Source organism: Gymnoscopelus microlampas (genome assembly GCF_963454915.1).
Source record: "Gymnoscopelus microlampas genome assembly, chromosome: 20".
Classification (NCBI taxonomy): domain Eukaryota; kingdom Metazoa; phylum Chordata; class Actinopteri; order Myctophiformes; family Myctophidae; genus Gymnoscopelus; species Gymnoscopelus microlampas.
The window spans coordinates 19058650-19079666 of record NC_139957.1 but is presented as its reverse complement, the minus strand read 5'-3'; the positions used below and the strand labels follow the sequence as shown (position 1 = coordinate 19079666).

The window sequence follows — 21017 nt, the reverse complement described above, 5'->3', positions numbered from 1 at the left end:
ACACTGAGCTCTTGTCAGATACTGTTGTGTGTGTTAGAAAGTTGACTGATGATGCTGCGTTGATTATTAGATGTACTGTAGAGTGATTCAAGGGTTGGCCTGCCACTTAATTCTAATTCGATTATTTTCATTTTTAATCAGAGCTGGCAAGAGGAGGTTCTGGTGTACCAGGAGGAAATGGAAGGTCTGAGTATTTTAGCTCACCAGGTTCTGGATGAGACCCATATCAGCAGCCGGATCTGCGCCAGAGCCACCCAGATCACAGCACGCTACCATGCTCTACTTTTGCATTTAATGGTAACAACCATCGATACACAATACAGACACACTTACACACGGTTAATGTGTATCATACTGTAAGCTTTAAGCTTTATTTTGTTTTATCCTTTTGACAGAAGTTTACAAATATGTTCATGCATATGCATTTTGTCAATAAAGATGTCAATCAATCAATATACCTTATACCATATCCACTTGGGTGTATACATGCATTGAATCTGCACACACTTAACACACAAAACTGGTCATTTATGAAATGGTTTTGATGATGGATATGATATTAAATAGCCTAACTTCAGTTGATAGACTATTTCCCCCTGCACCTTCCTTGGGTCCTGACGATTGCAACCCACGACTTACACAGCCCTTGCTAAGCCACCCAGCCTACCGAAGATATGTGCTCTGTGAAGCGCCGTTTCTAGTTTCAATATATGTTTTCTTCTTCTCATCAGGAGACCAACAAACAGCTCCAGGAAGAATTGTCATGTATTGAAGAAGCCCAGAATGTTTTCAGCACTTTCTCAGACTGGCTAAGCACCGCACAGAACAACTTTAGCACCGTGGCAATCAGCATTGACATAGTAGACCGCATGGCCATGGACAGAAAGATGAAGAAACTGGAGGTATGATTCTCCTGTTGAAAAAAAGTTGGGTAAAATCTAGCAGTATGACATGATAGGATAAAATATAATACGATATGTCATGTTAGGATACGATATGAGGCTATTGCCTCATATTGTATACTATAGTATAAAATATAATTCACCATGACACTTGTTACAAAAATATAGAATATATTGCTAATATATATTACATGTTACTAATTCATTACATTACGCTATTATGCAACATAGAGGTGGGTTTATGCTTCAGTATTGTAATGTAGAGTAGTAATATCTTCTATAACGTTTGTGTAACATTGCTGTAATGACACTAAAAGGATTACTCTTTGGTTACACTTGGTTGCACACCGGTGTCGCACTGGGATCTGGGATAGCCGATCTACAAATACATAAATGACCCTTAGTGTGCTGTTTCTGATTAATGGCCCTAATTAATAGCGCTTTCTATGCAGGCTCTGCAAGCTGATTTGGAGCAAGGCCACACCTTCCTGAAAACCATGAGGGAGAAGACAAAGCGGGCCATGACTTTCCTAGAGGAGCCTGAGGCAGAGCAGCTCAAAGAAGAGGTGGAAGCCCGCCTCGCCCAGCTGGAATTCTTGACAGGGTCTCTGCGCACGGAGCACAGCTCCCTAGAGAAGTGCATCTCACTTTGCAAAGACTTCCTGGACAAATATAAGACCCAGGCACAGTGGGTCGCTGAGACCAAAAATCTTTTAGCATCTACCGTAGAGCCCAAAGCTGAACTCTACCAGAAGAAGGCTCAGCTTGCCAAGTACAAGGTAGTTTATGGGACTGTGATCTGAATATTTAGTTTAGTTTTCCTTGTGTTATGTTTAAAATTTTCACCGATTGGAGGTACAGTACCGGTATATACAGTATGAATATAACACATTATGGGATAACACAATAGCCTTTTGGGTTACACAATCCAATAGGATGTTGTGATAAGATAGAATACAATGTTAAAGTACAGAGCAAAATGTATACAATACAGTACAATAATTACAGTACAAAACTATATAATAAAACATGATAGAATGTTATACAACATGGCACAACACAACACAATAATTACAAAACATGATCTATGAAACAATAATAAAAAAAAAATAATTTAACATTCACATTTACACCTAAATCGTAAAACAACCTTTACCCAAAGTGAAACATTTTTTCCCCCCCCTGTACATATGTAGACCATCCAGCAGACAGTACAGTCTCACGAATCAGCGGTGAAGTCTGTCATTGAGAAAGGGGAGGCCCTGCTCGACATAGTGCGGGACCCCACCATCGGTGACAACATGAGCAAACTGCGGCTGGACTATCAAGACATTTGCATAGCGGCTAAGGTATGAATTCAGCAGGACTCTGACTGTCAAATGCAAGGAGTTGTGCTTACCTGGTCCGTTGACAAAATGCCCTCCCTACTGTACCTGTTGTGATGAGTGGGTTGCTTTGGTACAATATATCTGAGATGGATCATCTCTGTTATCCTGCAGACTCAGGTCCAGAGCCTTGTGGAGTGGGTGAAAGAGCACGAGGATTACAACAGTGAGCTTCAGGAGGCGGAGAAGTGGCTCCTACAGATGTCCAGTAGACTGGTTACCTCCGACTCCATGCAGACCAGCAGTATGGAGATGGCCACTCAGCAGCTGGCCCGACATAAGGTGACCAATCCCACATGTCAATTAGAAGGCCTGTTCTTTAAAGTCATACTATGTAACATTAATTTACATTTCCGGTGCCTATGTCATTTTTGCTAGAGTGTCAGGGGTAGACAGTTGTGAATAACATTTTGTGTAATTGAAAAGGTTACACAGTAGAACTTCAACAAACCTGTTTTTAATTGGCGTTTATTTTTTCTATAGTTCCATTATTTTCATAACGATAATCAAACGTTTTTTTCCTCAGGCCATAATGGAGGAGATATCCAGTTTTGAAGAACGTCTGACCAGTCTAAACCAGAAAGGAGAGGATCTTGTTGCAAGTTGCACAGGCCAAGTGCAAGCCAAGATTACCCAGCAGGTCCAGGCTCACCAACAGGGAACCAGAGACAGCTACTCTGCCATCTGCAGCACTGCACAGCGTGTGAGTCACACAACAACACTTTAGAGATGGAGATCATACACAATGTAGTCTCTCGGGCCACTCCTGCAAACTTTAGATGTCAATCTTAGCCAATCAGGATGGAATATGAAAAATCAAACAGACCCGTTTTGATCACATGACTATAGAGATCATGTGTACCGACTTGCGTGAAATTTTGATAAAATCTGTAGGAGTTCTGTCAAAAAATAGTTTTGCTGCATGTTCTCCCCGTGTCCCCTAGGGTAGGTACCCTCACAAAAACATACAGTAATCCTGGTCTCTATACTACCTCCCCTTGGCCAGCCGGGGCTCCTGATGGAGGGGAAAGGAACTGGTTGGAATAACGTGTTCCTTCCACGCGCTACGTCCAACCGGGGAAACTCCCCCCTGTCGGGTGATAAGAAGGCTTGTTACAGTAGCTCTCATGCATTGAAGGAGCTCGGCTCTCGAGCTCTCCCTAGGTTGGCAGAGGGAGAGTAGTGCCCAGGATTACTTCGACAATTGGCACTGGGTGAAAAAAATTGGGTTACAAAATCGTGGGCTAATTTTTTTTGTTGCAAAGATTGGCCTCCCGGTAGCACTATAACAGGCCATGTGAAAAATCTATATAGGATATAGCTTCTGCTTAGCAGAAGTCATCATCGGTTTCATCAGTTCCCCTCACAGTCATGATCAGATGTATTTACTGGGGGAGCAAAGCAAATACCATAATGCAGGGGTATGCAACCTTAGGCACGGGTGTCAACATTGGCACAGGGGAGGGTGATCACTGACACACTGGCATAAGTGTGAGAGAGAGGTTTTTTCTTTTAAAATGAAATATTCAAAAAGAGTTTAGTCAGTTAAATGAATCCCCTCACATCTACAGTATATACAAATTACACCCTGCACATAATTCTACATTCATTAAAGCTCCTAACTCTGACTCTGACTCTGGGTTATTGAGTCTAATGAGCATTACATCCTGATGTGAAAGATTTTTTTCTAAAGAAGAAAATAAAAATAAAGGTTATGTATAGCCTATGGACAATCAAAATCAGTTGGAATATTTAATTTTGATGTGGTGTCATAATTAAACTTAATGTTGATATGGCACACTGACTATCAAGAAAATGAAAACATGGCACTTCATGTCAAAAAGGTTGCTGATCCCTGAATGTCTTGAATAAATACAGTAAATTAATAGTTGTAACTGTCTGTTTTAGTTCACAGTATTTTATTTGCTGTGATAAAATATTATGTTGTATGAGGGCTTGACCTTTAACTTGAACTGTACTGTATCTCATCATCTTATGCTAGACATCTTCCATGTATCTTGTATGTATCTTGTAATGTAACTTACTTAATTTGTATATTTCTGTACATTGTTACTTTATTTGTTAGGTTCATTGTATATAGATTGTACATGCAATTTAAATACTTCCAATATACTTGATACTAGCCCTAAATACTTTCATGATGAATTTGAGCATGTTCATAACAATACTTTGACTTAATACAGTACAATTCTCTGCTAAAATAACCTTCTTTGTGCATGGTATACAGAATACAGTAACAGAGTACAGGTAGGCAGTGCCCAGGATTACATAGACAATTGGCACTGGGTGTAAAAAAGGGGGTTACAAAAATCGTGGGATATAAAAAAAATAAGTATATGCAGTAGGTTTATAAGTTCTTAAAGATGTCAGACATGATGTTAAAAGCTGAACATCTGATACATGTTTAATGGTATATACTTAAAAACTAGTGCGCTGAAAATCTGGCACTGTGTGCGCGGCCCCTAACCTTATTCCTCAGGAGTTGTTTATGAAGTGATTCATCGTTTCATAAAATTCATGACAGGATATTCATTCAACTTGTAACTGATTCCCCAGGTGTACCAGAGCCTGGATCGTGAACTGCAGAAACACGTGAGCCACCAGGACACACTCCAGCAGTGCCAGACATGGCTCTCCACGGTGTACGAGGAGTTAAACGACCAGCCGCCGTCAGGGCTCCAGGAAGCACTCAAGCAGGTAAATGACCAGCTGAATGCCAGTGCGCCCCTTTTTATACTGTCTGGAAGCATTGGAATGGTATGACACCATCTGTTAAGTCAGTAGTTTCCAACCAATTCTGAACATTGTTTTAAAATTAAAACATTTGGCACAGATGTATTAAAGTTTTAAATAAAGATGAATACTTTCTTTTGGATTGTATATGAACAAGTTTCTCTGGGTTTGTTCATTTTGTTTTGGGTCGTAAAGAAAAGTGGAATGGATTATTCACAACTAGTTCCACCCTAGTTTTATTTTTGTAAAATTAACATACAGTATGGACAGTACAAAATGTATTCTCTTTATTCCATAGAAATAGTATAAAGTATAATTTGGGTATAGAACCTTAAGATTTTCATCGAAGCTTAATCTGTGCCTTTACCAATAATTGTATCATTTTGATCGTTACTTTCTCCATGTACAGGTGAAACATTATAGGGCCCTCCAGGAGCAGGCCAGTACCTACCTGGACTTGGTGTGTTCTGTTTGTGACCTGACTGATGAGGCTGTGAGAGTCACAGCTGGTGAAGTCCAGAGAGTCAAAATCACGGTCAGTACCGTATACACTCCCTGTTCATCATTCACAGTCAGTACAATGAATGTACTGTGGTCAGTCATTTTATTGTGGCCTTGGTTTCTATACAGATGTCAGTTTAACAGTACATACTGACATATATGTATACGTATGTATGTACAGTATGTGTATGTATGTATATACCGTACAAAAACAACAGGATCTCACCTGCAAAAGCTTGTTGCGGAAAATAGTCTATAGCCTACATAGCACTCAACAGGTATTAGAGTTCTCAACAGGCCTGAACATTGAGGCCCGGGCCAAACAATTATCATCATTTTAGGCCCGACGGCCGGGTCGGGCTTGGGCAGCAATTGAGAACTCTTAACAAGTATAAATTCAACATGCAAACATTATGTGTAGAATGCATTGCATGCTGTACACAATGGTGGCATCTGTAGAGCAAAGACCAGTAATTCATTGGCGCAGTTCTTTTCACAAAGAATATATTGAATAATAATAATAGCTTGTATTGAATAATATGAAGTACATTAAATAAATTGTGAGTTCTGGAGGGCCTACATGTCCTTGTATTGTGTGCAAGACAAGGGCATCCTCCATTTGATGGTAAGAATGGGCTTGGAGACTGTAGGAGGTAGTTAAAAGGTCTATCTGCTCCCCAGATAGAGGAAAGGATGTCTACTGCCCAGGAACTGTCTGAAGGCTGGAGAGAGATCAAAGAACAGAAGCAGGAGCTCTCCAGTTTGTTCCAGGATATGGAGCAGCAGCTTCTCAGCTTCTCCAGGAGGCCTGCCGAGCTGGAGACCAAGATAGCTCACAACATGCTGTCACAGGCCAAGGTAGTAATCAGACATGCAAAAGTGTCACTTTTCTGCTACAGTCACCTTTTTGAACCCAAATAGGGCAATTGTGTGACACCTGACCCGAAAGAAAACAACATGTTGTCACCTTTTTCACCTCGGGGCTGTTTGCATGCCTGATATAGTGCTGAGGCTCATAAGGGGTTAAATTATCAGAAATGTCACCATCACCCCTGCACTGACAATTCCCCAACAAAGGAGTCCAACTACATCCATAGAAGTGTATGGCTATCCAGCTGATACTGTACATTTTTGATTTTCGATCAGTAGTATGTTTATATGCACAATAACTGTTAATGGCTCTGATTTACTCTAGATAAAATAAATAAGCTATTTATTTTGATGGGGTAGTGCCTGCGTGCCAGCACACTGGCTAGTTACCATGATTGAATTCAATCCAATCCAATCCAATCTGTTTACCTCTACAGGAATTCAGCCAACAGCTGCAGTCAAAACAGAGTGTCCTCACCAAAATGACAGAAAGTGTAAGCAGACTGACAGGTGGCCAGGACTCACCGGAACATGCAGAGATAGGCCGTCTGAGCAACTCCTGGCTGGAGCTCTGTCACCAAGTCAACAAACTGCTGGCTCAGCGAGAGGAAGACCTGCTGAGGGCGAAGGAGTATCACGACTGTATCACCGCAATGGAGGCTCTGTTCGAACAGGTGTCCAAAGAGTGGGACAACCTGGCAAGGTGGGGCTGTAGCATTCAAGTAGTTGTGTAGTAATCAATGTTTTATTGTTAGCAGGTGATACAGGTGACTTTTCAAAACAAAAGGAAAGAACAGCAACAGAAAAGTATAAAATGAAATAAAAAGACTGAAATAGACTTAAAAGACAAAAACATGATTAGGTTCTGCCCTCATTTGCCCTTTTTGGTTTCGCTATGAAGTTTCCAAGAAATGTCAGAGATTATGAATTAGAACACTTTTTGAATACCATGGCAAAAGTTTCCCCACAATTTTATGTTCATCAGTCCAAGATAATTATATAACTCGCATTGAATTCACAACTATATGACTGTCTTTTCTTATACCATAGAACGGACGCTGAAAGTTCATCTGAGCACCTGGAGGCACTACGGAAACTTTCTGTAGTTCTTCAAGACCAAAGAGGAACTCTTGAGGATTTAAAGGACCAGCGGCAGAAAGTCATCCAGCATTTGAACTTGGATGACAAAGAGCTTGTCAAGGAACAAATAAGCCACTTTGAGCAGCGCTGGTCCCAGCTGCAAAGCCTGATAGAAAGGAAGATCCAAGATTCAGTGATGACCCTGGAGGATATGGCCCTGGTGGAGGCTCGTCTGAGGGAGGCTCGTGACTGGGCGGAGGAGCAGCAGCCTGCGCTGTCTGAGGCCATGAAGATGAGCCCTCCACCGGAACTGGCTCAGAGCTTCCTGTTTGACCACCTGAGCATCTGCAGTGAACTGGAGGCCAAGCAGCTCCTTTTGGCCCAGGCTATGAATGATGCTGACAGGGTGCTGGCTCACCTCGGCCTCAACGAAAGGCAGCGTCTGCAGCACCTGATCACAGACACCCAGTTGGAGGTGGAGACTCTTAGTGTGAAGGTATCACAGCGCAGGAAGCACCTCAGCAAGGCGTTCACAGAGAGGACACAGTTCCTGATGGCCGTTGGTCAGTCCATCAACTGGGTCCAGCAGAACGAGAAGAAGGCTCAGGCAGAGGAGTATATTGCTCTGTTACCAGATGACTTGGCTAAACAGGTGCGGACATGTAGGAATATCCAGAGTAGTCTGAAGGCCTATCAGAGCGAGTTGAACTCCCTGTGGTCTCAAGGGAGGGACCTGATGAGGGATGCCAGTGAGGATGAAAAGAATGAAATACTAACAAAATTGCAGGAGTTGCAGACGATCTTTGAGAAAACACTGCACAGGTGCGGCCAAAGACTACAGGAGCTAGAAAAAGTACTTGTGTCCCGAAAGTACTTCAAGACAGACCTGGAAAAAACATGCCAGTGGTTGAAACAAGCAGATATTATCACATTCCCTGAAATCAACCTCATGAATGGCGATGCAGAATTGGAAGTGCAGCTGCGGAAGTATCAACTAATCATAGAGCAGGCGATTGAATATGAGAACCTCCTCCTCATTGTACAGAGAGCTGGCCAGGAGATCCTGCCGACTCTGAATGAAGTGGACCACTGCTACTTGGATGAAAAACTCAATACTCTCCCCCAGCAATACAACAGCATATTAGCACTGGCCAAAGAAAAACAGGAGAAAATCCAACAGGCTATTCTAGCGAGAAAGGAGTACGCCTCTTTCATAGATGTCACTCACAAGGCACTGAAAGAGCTGGAGGAACAATTCAATGATCTTGGATCTCAGCCTGTCGGCCTGGAGACAGAAGAGGTTGTCAGTATGCAGAGTGATTACAAAAGAATTCAGGCAGATCTCAGCAGGCTGGGTCTGGCTGTGAGTGAACTGAACCAGAAGAAAGAGGGTTTCCGTAGCACTGGTCAACCCTGGCGCCCAGAGGAGATGACCCAGCTTGTCGGCCTCTACAACGGCCTCAAAAGACTGGTAGAGCAGAAAGTCGAGCACCTGGAGGACACCTTGGAGTCATTTGAGGACCAGAAGGCCATGGGCATGCAAGTCCAGTCAGAGCTGAAGGCCACCAAAGAGCAGCTAGTTAAAGTCAGTGCAGAAACCCAATCGGCTGAGGAAAGGTTGAAGAACTACCACACACTGGCAGGCAGTCTCCAGAGCGCCGACTCTCACCTGTCCAGGCTGATGGAGCAGATGGACACCCTAGCTCCAGACCAGGCCTGTCACAATGCATCCAAGGATCAGGTGTTGTTGTGGCAGGATGAACTTCGATCCCTGCAAGCTGCTGTGGGAGAGCTGATTGAAGAGTGCGAGAACAGGTTCGTCCAGAGTAAAGACTTTGAGACGGAGATGAAGAGAACGCTGGACTGGCTGCAACAGGTCAGGGACGATCTTGGCTGTGCTGTGATTGTGGATGTGCGGGTGGAAAAGGTTCAGGAGGAGATCCGAAAGCAGCAAATCATGCAAGAGGAGGTGCAGTCCATGTTGAGGATCGTGGCTGCCCTGAGCAGCAGGGAGAAACAGAAATACATCAGTGCCAACGAGCATGTCCCGGCCCATGTGGATACAAGTCTGGAAGAGATGGCAAAGTTGCAGGCAGATGTTCAAAAAGCTCTGACTTCCAAACAGGTGAGATGTCCTCATATTGATCATACTGCTATGCTGTGCTCTTTTGAATGTTTTGTATTTATTGTGCATGGTATGGTCTGCTGTGTGTCATAGTCTGTATGTGGGCTTCCATGTTAACTTACAGTACATGTGCCAATATGTACTGTGAAACTGGCCGTGAATATTTCTCTGCAGCAATGTTACTAGGATTATTTAATATTTGTTGGACTTGACATGTAACCACTTAAGCGTTATACTGTAGTCATACGGCAAATAACGAAAATATCCGATCTAAAAGCCCACAACGTGTGGCATCATGCCTAAAATAGGGACTCCCGGGTTAATATGATTAAATTGAATCTAATTCCGTAAATTAAATATAGAAATAAAACACTTTGATGGTATGATATTTGATTGCTAAAGTTTATCACTATTAAAGAATAGCTTTCATTTGATGTGTAAATGCCTTACAATACTGTATGTATATCTCATTGCAGATCACATTGGAGCAGGCACTTGTTCTGTGCCAGACGTATCACTACAGGATGCAGTCAGCCTGCGAGTGGCTGGAGGACGCCGTGTCCTTCCTGCAGCAGGCCAGCCTGGGCGTAGACGTGGAGAACTATGAGGAGTGCGTCCGGCAGCAGGAGGACATCATGGGCACTGAGCAGGAATTCCTCATCCACCTGGAGGAGCTGCAGGCCTTGCCGCCACAGCTAGAGAAACTGGTCAACCCCATGGCTAAAGAGCAGCTCAAGCTGAGTGTAGAGTCGGCGCAACAGAGAGGTGTGGAGGTCCGAGACCAGCTCCAGTGTCACCAGGACGTCCTGCACAGGTAGAGGGAGAATAAGAGAGATGACCAATGACTATTAAAAGTTATGTTATCTGCTATGCCTTTTAATGTACAAATTATAATTTCCGCATTTGAAAAATGTAACACCTATTCTTAAAAGATTATGGCATTCATGAAAGTTATAATAGCCTCTCAAGGCCTGTTTGCCTATACAACAGTCATGCAAATTGTTGAAATAATTAAATATTAACTGAATTATTTTTTTAGTTTTAAATTCAGATTCAGACAGAAGTGTTAACAGACAGGCAGTTGTTCACTAACATAATACTCTATTGTCTTCAGCTGTGTGGCCCAGTGGAAGTCGTACCAGGAGGCCAGGCAGACTGTCATTGAGCTGATGAATGAGGCAGAAAAGAAGCTGACTGAGTTCTCCACTGCAAAGGCAGCCACAAGCCAGGAGGCGGAGGAGAAACTGTGCAGCCATAGAGTATGGGAGGCCAATGCATTCATTTTAATAATAAAATAAAATGATCATGGATTACATTATGTAGTCATTACATGATACCAAAGTTTTACATTTTTATGAAGAAATTGACAAAAAAATCTCTTCACATTTGGATATTTAGGATTAATGGGAAAAACATTGCTTGCAATAGCACTAGTAAAGTCCTTTAATTTACATTGTTTTGTTTAAAAAACCCAACAAGAATGTGAAAACGTGCCTCTAATACATCTTTCACATTTTAATGTATTCTCTTTTTCTTCTTCTTTGCCCTCCCCAGTCTCTTGTTTCACTGGTGAATGGCTTCCAGGAGAAGCTGAGTGGTTTAGAGGAGCAGGCTGCCCAGCTGGAGCTGGTAGGGAGTGATGCCAGCAAGGCCACCATCAGCCGCTCCATGACCACTGTGTGGCAGCGCTGGACGCGTCTGCGCAGCGTGGCACGGGGACAGGAGAGGGTCCTAGAAGACACAGCACAGGAATGGAGGACCTTCAGAGAGAAGGTACTGTACTACACAGAACACATGAATTACAGTAAAGTACAAATTGGTGAACCGGTAACTGACCAGAGAGTTCGTCACCCACCACCAGGCTCAAAACCTGTGCAACTTGCATGTCTTTAAAAAAAAATTGCCTAAAAACATAAATAATAATAAGCAAATCCAATACGAGTCTTTGCCACTTATGATGTTTTATTTTGTACTATACCTACTTTTGTAAGCTTAGGCCTGGCAGTTGCTAGTTCAAAATGCAGTGTATTGTATAGTGTTCAGACACATTATGGACAAAAAACTTTTGTTTCAATGTCATAAACACTTAGTACCCCTGGGGTACTACCCCAGGAGTCTACTCTATACTAGTAGGCGCCTTCTTTTTTCCTTCTACACCAAATATCTTCACTGAAAATAGCAGATCTGCAAGCTCGCTACACGTTGTAGATCTGCTATTTTCACCAAAATGTTCGCCCCCAGAATAGTGATGCCATGATTCATGTGGTTCGTTATTTTTTATTGTCAAGATGGTGAAGCTGGGAGACGTGTCTGATGAGCTACAGAGCCGTGTCCCTGACACTGCTGTGGAGAAGGCCTCCAAAGCCACCCTGCAGTCTCTGCTGGACCAACACGACCTGCTTAGCCAGGACATCGAGCGAGAGCTCTCCTCCCTCACGCTGCTACGGCAGTATGCCCTCAGCCTGCTGCACGATGTGGAAGTGCCTTCACCAACCAATGAGCAGGATGAGCTACCCAGTCTGAAAGAGATCAGAGTTGTACAAGACCAACTGGAAAGGTAATGACAAATGAACATGCAAAACGACTTGTTGTAAGTCAGAACTTAATGTTTGTTTTTACCTCCTTGGAGTACCGTTTCACTCAGCTTAGACAATTCAAGGAAAAATATTTTTCCCATGTATGTGATAGTGACCGTATTTGTCAAGTCAATGTTTAACAGATTATACCTAAGATGGACTCATTTGGTAAACTATACCTATCAGATGCCTAAAGGAGATGAAAACAAATGAATAAACAAACAATTTACAAATACAAATATTTGACCCATGTCTAATTCTGTCATTTTCAAATGTTTTGTAGTCTAGGATACTGAGTGCAGTGCTTTGCTTGTTTCCAGCCTTCTGACACAGTCCAGGACCAAGCGTGCCCAGACAGGCCATGAGCTCAGGGACAGAGAGGAGGTGGAGAAGAACCTCAGTGTTGTAAAAGCCTGGATTCAACAGACCAGAGAGCTTCTCCTCAACCCCACCCCAGATATTGATGCTCTGCTACAAGAACTGGAGGAAAGGCTTTGTTGACCTATCCAAATTGGTTTATATATTGTTGTGCGATGGTGTCGCTCGATACGTTGTGAGCTCGTAGATTTACTATTTTTCAGTTCTCAATTCAGTTCTAAACAAAAGCACAGACATTACGCTCCAAAACGAATGCTGCACGGTCTTAACGCTGAGATTATTATGGCGCAACAACAGCAAGTTGTCAAAAAAATTAAGTTTTAACTTGCCCGAGACAACAACAACAAAAGGACTAAATGTGAAATGGTTATTCAAAAATATACCAGTGAAAGATTACATCAAAAACAACTTGATCTGGTAGAGTATTTTCTTTCCATGGTGCATGAGGCACTAAAGTTTCTTAATTACCTCAGTAAATACGTTTTTTAAATATTTTGATTTAAAAACAAAAAAAAGTGTATATCTTTGTGTTTTTAGATTTTATTTCTTGTCCACAGGTTGTACATGGTGATGTCATCACCTACCGCCAGAATGTGGATAAAATTGCCGAGCAGCAGCAGAGCAAATACCTGGACCTCTACACCATTCTGCCGTCAGAGATCTCCATGCAGCTGGCTGAGGTGTCCCTTGCTCTAGGTGCCATCGAGGACCAGGTACTGTATAAAGATCAACCATTTAATGTCACTAAAACCGTAAATAATGATAGACATTTTACTGGGCATTTATATAGAAAAATACAGTAGGCTACTGCATGTTAGTAACATACAATGCTTTTTTTATGACTCAAAGTTTATTAAGTTTTCAATTTTAAACAAAAAAGTAGGAGATAAACAAAAGATTCAAACACAAGAGGCAGACATACAAATAGACAACAAATGAAACAAAAACTAAATATGTTGATGTCATGCTCTACTCATCAAAGCTACAATCTGGGACTTACTGTATGTTAATGAATAAAACGTTACGGTAACCTGTCTGGTAGAGTATTTTAATACAATAACAAGCACATCTGCAGTGGTTGGATGTGGTCTCCCTGCTCTTCTATTGAGCAATTTAGACACTTGTGTCAGGTAGGACACCTGCTGGTTGACAATGTCAGTAAAGTTATTTGAAGCAGACCACACGCGATGCCATCTTTATTGTAGTTTGGACATTGATGTTTACCCCCTTCTGTTGGGAGAGGGAGACAACGGACATAAAACGTACGGATTGTATCGTTATAGCTACTGTGTAACAGACCATAGAGACGGGAAGGCCAACTACAGTAGAGTAGAATAGTAGCCAAAAGAGAACAATACATTTGTCTTTTCATATCTCATGTCAATGTTATAGGTTCTTTCCAAAGAGAGAGAAATTCAGAAAACTAGAGACATTAAGGAGGACTTCAGCTCCCGGATCCATGATGCTTCTGAGAAACTGAAAGCAGTCTCTGCCAAATTCAAGGAAAAATCCCCTGACATCGATCACGCCAAAGAAGAAGTCAAGGTGGGTTAGCCAAAGTTAAGAACATGTAATACAATTCCTTCTTTCCTTATCTCACCATGGTAGTCTTAATGCATTTATAGGCAAATACAATTAACCACATTAACCCTGGCATCCCTATTTTGGGCATGTCATAGCCGAAGATTTTCAGATCATCTCAAGTTTTCAAGATGTTTCGAAATGTTTTGAAAATAGCAGATATATGCTCACAGTGCGACACGTTGTGAGCTTGTAGATCTTGTAGATTGTGAGCTTGTAGATAACTTGTGGTTAAACTAACGTGAATTCCTAAAGGTGTACATGTCACCTTAAATGTGATATTATACTTTTGTGATTTAGACTATTATGACATGAAATGATGCATGTCTGACCCATTTTTACTTTCACAGAGCCTGGCTGAGGACTTGGACAGCTGTGGTCGCACTCTGTCAGAACTGGACGCTGCTGTACAAGAGTTTGGTCGACGGAACCCCCTACTGGCCAAACAGCTGAGTGATGCCATCAACAAGCTGTCCGAAATCCATCATCACACGACCCGGCTAGGTGACTGCAGGAACAACTGGCTTAAAAAGGTCAGTGGTTATTTCTTATTTATTCCATGTGTTATGGCTATTTGCTCATGCAAGGTGTCTTATCAGTGAGTTGTGACATTAGGTGAGCCAACTTTCAGATCACTTCCATCAGCCAAAATGCTGGTTCATTTGGACTGTGGCTGTCTTTTAACAGCTGCCTTTTATATCTTAAAACCATACTTGGCTGACAAAAAATAGAAGGTGTCTGGTTTTCTTTTTAACCCATTAGCCAAGAGTCCTTGCAGGAGGAAAGAAAATGGTTGTTGTACCATATCTGTACAGTAGTTCCTCATTCTCTTTTGTGTCTCTTTTCTTATCTTGGCTTTGCAGGCGGTGTGCTATTTGGATGAGTACAATGAGATGCTGGACTTCATTGTGAGGTGGTCAGAGAAAGCCAAAAGCCTGGTGAGGGCAAACATCATCTGGAACTCCTCTGTTCATCTGCAGGAGCAGATAAGGATGTACCAGGTAGGTTGGAAATCCAGTCATGTATCTGCAGATTGGAGCTAGTTTAGTAATTAATCCTAGAGATTGTATGTTTAAAATAGGCCAAGTCGGCACTCGAACCTCCTTATTAGTAGCTTTTTAGATTGATTTACTGTAGAAATGAATCTCCAGAAGCTATTAGATTGAAGCATGGAGCAGTAGTGTACAAGTTAGGTTAAAATCCATACATTTACAAGTTAACACATGTTCACCAAGCGAGCACTTTAGTTTACTGCAACGTTTGAGAATCTGAGATATATTCTCCTTAGAACTCTTCATTATCATGTATAATTAAAAGGTCATATACAAGAAAACCTGCATGGAATATGTGATCATTACAAGCAACTAATCTGTGATTGAACATGCAGACAGTCTTTCTAACCACCAGGCCTTTCACCCACCTGTCATCCTCATTTCATTATCCTTTGCCCTTTGTGTTCAGGCCGTCTTGCGGGAGTCTCGGGAGCTCCATGGAGACCTGGAGTCGATGGGGGAGAAGGTGGAGCTCCTCTCTGAAGTGCTGCAGGTGGAGGCCTTGAGCCAGCAGGTGTGTGAGCTCAGCCGCCACACTGAGGAGCTCCAGCAGAGCATCAAGACTCGTCTCCAGAGCCTGCAGGATGCAGACAAGGTACAGAGAAGCACAATTATGGATCTAATGTCTCCATGTAGTCGTTTTCACTGTTGTTTTACAATGTGTGTCTAGTTTTTATTCTCTCATGTTAATTCCCTTGAACTGATAATGTATGCATTGTACGTTTTGGCTTTCAGACGTTATATATACTAAACAATTTTCATTCATTCTTGTTTTCTTTCTTAGAAAATGTGATACTGCTCCTGATAACTGTTAACATGTGCAGCACAGCCCGTTTATTTTTCAGTTAATATTTAATATACTAATAAATACATGATCTGCCTGCAGAGTATGGAGGCGCTGGAGTACGAGGTGAAGGCCTTACATGTTGCTATTGAACAAGTCCAAGCTACACTGACCTCCCCAGAGTTGGCTCGCCAGAGCCTCAAAGAGCAGCTGACTCAAAGACAGGTGAATATAAAACTCCAACAGCAATAGTCCATTATAAGCTCCTACTCTAATCAAATGTATGCAGATTGGCGATGTCAAAGCACTGATAAATTTTTTGATCAGGCTCCTGAGTCCTGATTGTGAGGTATAGGACCACAATGGTCTTAAGTCCCCAGGACTTTTTTGTGTTATCCTTTTAGCCTAAATGCTTTACTGTACCTTTGTGCTGTTTACTTTTTTTGGTTAATGAAGTATTCAATCAATCAATCAAAGGTCTTACTGACTCTAGATGAAAATATACTGTATATAATACGGAGTGAACAGGCAATAATCTTCATTTTACACAATAAAAGTCATTTTAAGGAATTGTCTTGTAATAAAGAATATAAGAAGTTTAAAAAAGCAGATGAGAACTAAGAAGAGCGTTAAAAGGAATACTTATTTCAACTGTGAAGAATCTAAACTTTCAGTCTGTTATTTTGGCAGCGTCTGCTGGCTGACATGGAGGGCTTCAAACAGCAGGTACAAGCGGTGCAGTTGTGTCAGAGCGCTCTGCGGGTCCCAGAGGAAGTAATGCCTAACCTCGCCATCTGCCGCACGGCTCTACGTCTACAGCAGGAAGCCAGTCAGTTGCAGCATGTTGCCATTCAGCAGTGCAACATCCTGCAGGTACAGTAGAGGGAGCCATCGCTGCATGATAATATTAATATGACAAGGTGCAGTGAAATGAATCATGTCACATTGTGTCAGCATGCAGTTATAATATTATGACAATTATATAACACATAAAGAATGTATGATGATTTTTTCTATGATTTAACACTTTATAATAATTTTGGAAAGTACACATTTACTTTGTCATTTGTAAAAAATAAAAATAAAAGAAACGGGGAATATTCGCTGTTGTCTCAATTGTTAAACAAGACTTTGTCATTTTCTTTAAATATTCGATAACATTTTAGAACTAAACTTTTCATTGTGTCCCCTTTAGGAGGCAGTGGTACAGCATGAGCAGTATGAACAGGAAGTAAGAGACCTCCAGGGGCTGATAGAGGAAGCCCACCGGGTCATCCAGGACCTTCCCATTGCCACCAGTAACATCCAGGAACTACAGGCCCAGATCCTCCACCATGAGGTATGCTGCATTCTGTTTTGTCTAACATGTCATCTAAAGTATAGTGTCGCTGTTGAGTGTAAACCTTCTATGACCAAAACTTACTTTTCAGTAAATGGATCCAATCTAGTTATTATTTATTAGTCACAAGCTCTTGTTAATACTTTTTATTGGTTAATATTTATAAAACCCTATTTTGGGCATGATGATGATGATGAATTGGGACTTCTTGTTTTATTGGACCAGAGGGATTTCACCAAAGTTCATCTAGTTTGAACTTTGTCTGGGCGCTGACCTCAATGCACTGAGTCAAGCTCCGCACAAGCTCTCGTTTGCGCTGCTGATAAGCATTAACGTTACCGCCCTCAAACTACAAGCCATTACAGTATGAAATGGAGTATGATTTTGTTAAATAAGTCATAAAGAAACAAACAAGTCAAACATAATGTTATTGTCCATTATTTCCACTGGTCATTTTCCTGAAACAGGAGCTGGCTCAGAAGATCAAAGGTTACCAGGAGCAGATTGCATCCCTGAATTCCAAGTGTAAAATGCTGGCAGTGAAAGCCAAGCATGCCACCATGCTGCTGACTGTGACGGATGTGGAGGCACTGCCTGAAGGGCTGGAGGACACAGATGGAGAGAAGCCTAAGAAATCTTCAGCACAAGCTATCATGGTAAGAGAGTAGGATATTTAGCATTGATGCTATTTGTTCACAATTCTTTGTAATAGTTTATATGTGCACAAGTATGTGTGTGTATATATATATATATAGCTATGCCTGAATGCCTAATGTGAACTTAATAAAAAAAACTCCCTTTCTGGCTTTGAGTAAACCTTTCTTTTCAATTCCCTGATTGCTTGTGTCTGTGTTGCTACTGACCATATTCATCTGGTGGGCATTTCCCTCTTACTACAACAAAATGGCTGCTGCTATGTTATTATGGTCTTTGAATATTTCCTATGACAGATGACTGCCGGTCGCTGTCATACCCTCCTGTCTCCTGTCACAGAGGAGTCTGGGGAGGAGGGCACTAACAGTGAGGTCTCTTCTCCTCCTGTCTGTCGCTCCCCTTCTCCTGTCTCTCACGCTGAGGCATCTGTTAACAAGGTATCCTTCTGCTTTCTCTCTCTCTTACATTCATGATTGAACATTTTTCTTAACTGTCATCTTATTGGCTTTAAAGGTAACTCTGGTAGACTGTTGCATACATACATATTTCATCTTTATATTGCTTATTTTATACTTCGTTGTATGACAGTATCGTGCAAAAGTAGCGAAAATAGACGATCTACAAGGTTATGACCTTGTAGATCTGATATTTTCGATATTTTTGAAAAATCTCAAAATATTTAGATAATGACATGCCCAAAATAGGGACACCAACACAGTAAAAGCTGTGGCGCTCAATCTCCGTACAGTACAGTACATTGCATTATATTACTATTTTGTGTCTTCTTTCAGATGAGTCAAGGAACTCTCACAAGAGCTCCCATCCAAGAATTATATGACCCCACATTTGAGTCTGTGGCTCACCTAGATGACCTGCAGCGTTCATGGGAGACATTGAAGAACGTGGTATGTGTTTATTACGAGACACAGAGCGTTGTGGTTTATTGATCCCAGATAATCTTAAGGAACCCAACAGAATCTTTGATTGAAACATCTACTCTGCCTCCTCACATTTTTTTTACCATCTTATTTTATGACACGCTGTTAAGTTCAGAGAAGGAATATAATGGCTATTGTCTACAGTAGCTGTCGCATTCCATATTCCACCGGCAACTTTAACAGTTTCAACCGCCAGACAGGACGGAAAAGGACCCCGAGCAGAATTGTACCTGTCAAGTAGCTGATAAATTAGATTAGTAGAATTTCTGGTGTCAAGCTCCCACCATGGCAATATCCCATCTATCTGATTACAGATCAGTGAAAAGCAGAGGTCACTGTATGAAGCTCTGGAGAAGCAGCAGCGCTACCAGGGATCCCTCCAGTCCATCTCTGCCAGGATGGAGGCAATGGAGGCCAAACTCAGTGAGCCTGTGGAGCCAGAGAAGAACCCAGAGAGTCACATGGATGGCCATCAGGTGAAACACTGACTGACCATAATGGTTCTGCATACTGTAGCTTAATGACCAGTGCATGGCACTCTCATATGTTTCTATTTATTTACTGTACATAGTTCATCAGAGCTCTTTTCCATTTCTTTCTCAATTAGACCTATTTCAGTAAATTAGGCTACTTACTTACTTACTTATGTACTTTAAGTAGATGCACTCTCCACTATTATGTGGAAAAGGGTTACATTGGTATTGGTATTATTTTGTCAATGCGAGTATTATTTTCACCATTTCAAATCATATTTATGTTCAGTTGTGAGTTATACAATCTGTGTCAGTGCATCCTGAGTGAGCGGTCTTTTAGAGCAGTGGTTCTCAAACATTTTCATCTCAAGGGCCCCCAAATTGATATGTATTTGGCTGTGGATCCCCATCTGAAAAGATTTTGTGAAATTTGACTACATTTCTTTGAAAATAGCCGATCTACAAGCTCACAACGCGCTGCAATGCGACGACCTTGTGAGTTTGTTTCCTAGACTCTGCTATTTTCTAATAGCCGAAAATGTTTATAGGATTTAAGTATTTAAAATGTTCCTAATTTTTCTGGGGACCTCCTGGAACCTCCTCAAGGACCCCTGGGGGTCCCCAGACCCCATTTTGAGAACCAGTGTTTTGGAGCTCTAACGTCACACTGTTTTTCTGTATAGGCTGTCATGAAAGAGATTGACAGTCTCCAGGAAGAGATAGACAGGCTGCAGGCGAGCTCCACAGAAGAACTGGCTTGTGATAGTGCAGACTCAGACATGGCTGACCAGCTGGCCATGCAGTCATCCCTCGCTGTCCTGGCTGAAAGGATGGCCACCATCCACATGAAGGCCTCAGGGAGATGGCAGCTGCTGGAGGTAGCCTCTTAAATCTGACGCATTTTAAAACTAACAACTGTAGTTGTTAGTCACTTGAAACACCATTTTAGCAATATTTGCAATATAGTATATTGCAAATATTACATATTGCAATATCTGCAATCTTTGATACCGTTGACAATTAAATCCTCATAAAACGCCTTGAGAGCTGGTTTGGCTTCTAAGAATGTGTTCTAACCTGGTTCTAAACATACGTCAGTGTGTCATGTGATAACCTTTGGTGTTGCACAAGGTCTTGGGCCTTTGCTGTTCTCACTATATATGCTACAGTATACTGTATATAGGTGATGTCATTTGAGAACATAATATTAGTTTACATAACTATGGTACACAATTGTACATATCTGTTGAACCAAACAAAGCTCTCTGACCACCTGTCTGTCTGCAATCAACAAATGGATGAGTTATACAGGAACTGTCTCAAGTTAATTGAGGATAAGACACAAATAATGAAAGATTGCCCCAAAGCAAAAAAGGATGAGCCTAAAGAGCCAGGCAGCTCAAATTAACCAATGGTGTATATGTTACAGGGAAATTGGCATTCCAGGGAAATTGAAAAAGGAGCGCTTGTTTTTACCACCCACCCAGGCAATTCTGTAGAACCAACGCTAGAGGGCAATGAAGCCACATGCACATGCACGTGTGTGCGGTCGTGGATAGTAACCCATAAAAAGATATATTCTCCGGGTTACAACTCGGACAGCGCTGATTCGACTGGCAGACCAT

The 21017-nt window shown here is 41.8% G+C and overlaps 1 protein-coding gene across 2 annotated transcripts in view; it reads left to right on the top strand.

Annotated features, from left to right (window-relative positions):
* syne1b (spectrin repeat containing, nuclear envelope 1b) overlaps window positions 1-21017 on the top strand; it is a 117388-nt gene that overhangs the window by 57564 nt on the left and 38807 nt on the right. Inside the window, exons 66-94 of one of the 2 annotated variants that reach the window (XM_084045307.1) lie at window positions 142-297; window positions 732-902; window positions 1355-1681; window positions 2099-2251; window positions 2402-2569; window positions 2814-2990; window positions 4865-5005; window positions 5451-5576; window positions 6224-6400; window positions 6850-7115; window positions 7463-9617; window positions 10094-10431; window positions 10732-10876; window positions 11172-11390; window positions 11906-12174; window positions 12514-12679; window positions 13129-13284; window positions 13964-14116; window positions 14503-14685; window positions 15016-15153; window positions 15614-15799; window positions 16091-16213; window positions 16679-16861; window positions 17184-17327; window positions 17795-17983; window positions 18278-18418; window positions 18773-18886; window positions 19234-19395; window positions 20076-20270. In XM_084045307.1, the coding sequence (XP_083901433.1) occupies window positions 142-297; window positions 732-902; window positions 1355-1681; window positions 2099-2251; window positions 2402-2569; window positions 2814-2990; window positions 4865-5005; window positions 5451-5576; window positions 6224-6400; window positions 6850-7115; window positions 7463-9617; window positions 10094-10431; window positions 10732-10876; window positions 11172-11390; window positions 11906-12174; window positions 12514-12679; window positions 13129-13284; window positions 13964-14116; window positions 14503-14685; window positions 15016-15153; window positions 15614-15799; window positions 16091-16213; window positions 16679-16861; window positions 17184-17327; window positions 17795-17983; window positions 18278-18418; window positions 18773-18886; window positions 19234-19395; window positions 20076-20270 (7221 nt within the window). Of the gene's footprint in view, window positions 1-141; window positions 298-731; window positions 903-1354; window positions 1682-2098; window positions 2252-2401; window positions 2570-2813; window positions 2991-4864; window positions 5006-5450; window positions 5577-6223; window positions 6401-6849; window positions 7116-7462; window positions 9618-10093; window positions 10432-10731; window positions 10877-11171; window positions 11391-11905; window positions 12175-12513; window positions 12680-13128; window positions 13285-13963; window positions 14117-14502; window positions 14686-15015; window positions 15154-15613; window positions 15800-16090; window positions 16214-16678; window positions 16862-17183; window positions 17328-17794; window positions 17984-18277; window positions 18419-18772; window positions 18887-19233; window positions 19396-20075; window positions 20271-21017 lie in introns of those variants that run through there. The other variant, XM_084045305.1, reaches the window with a different exon arrangement.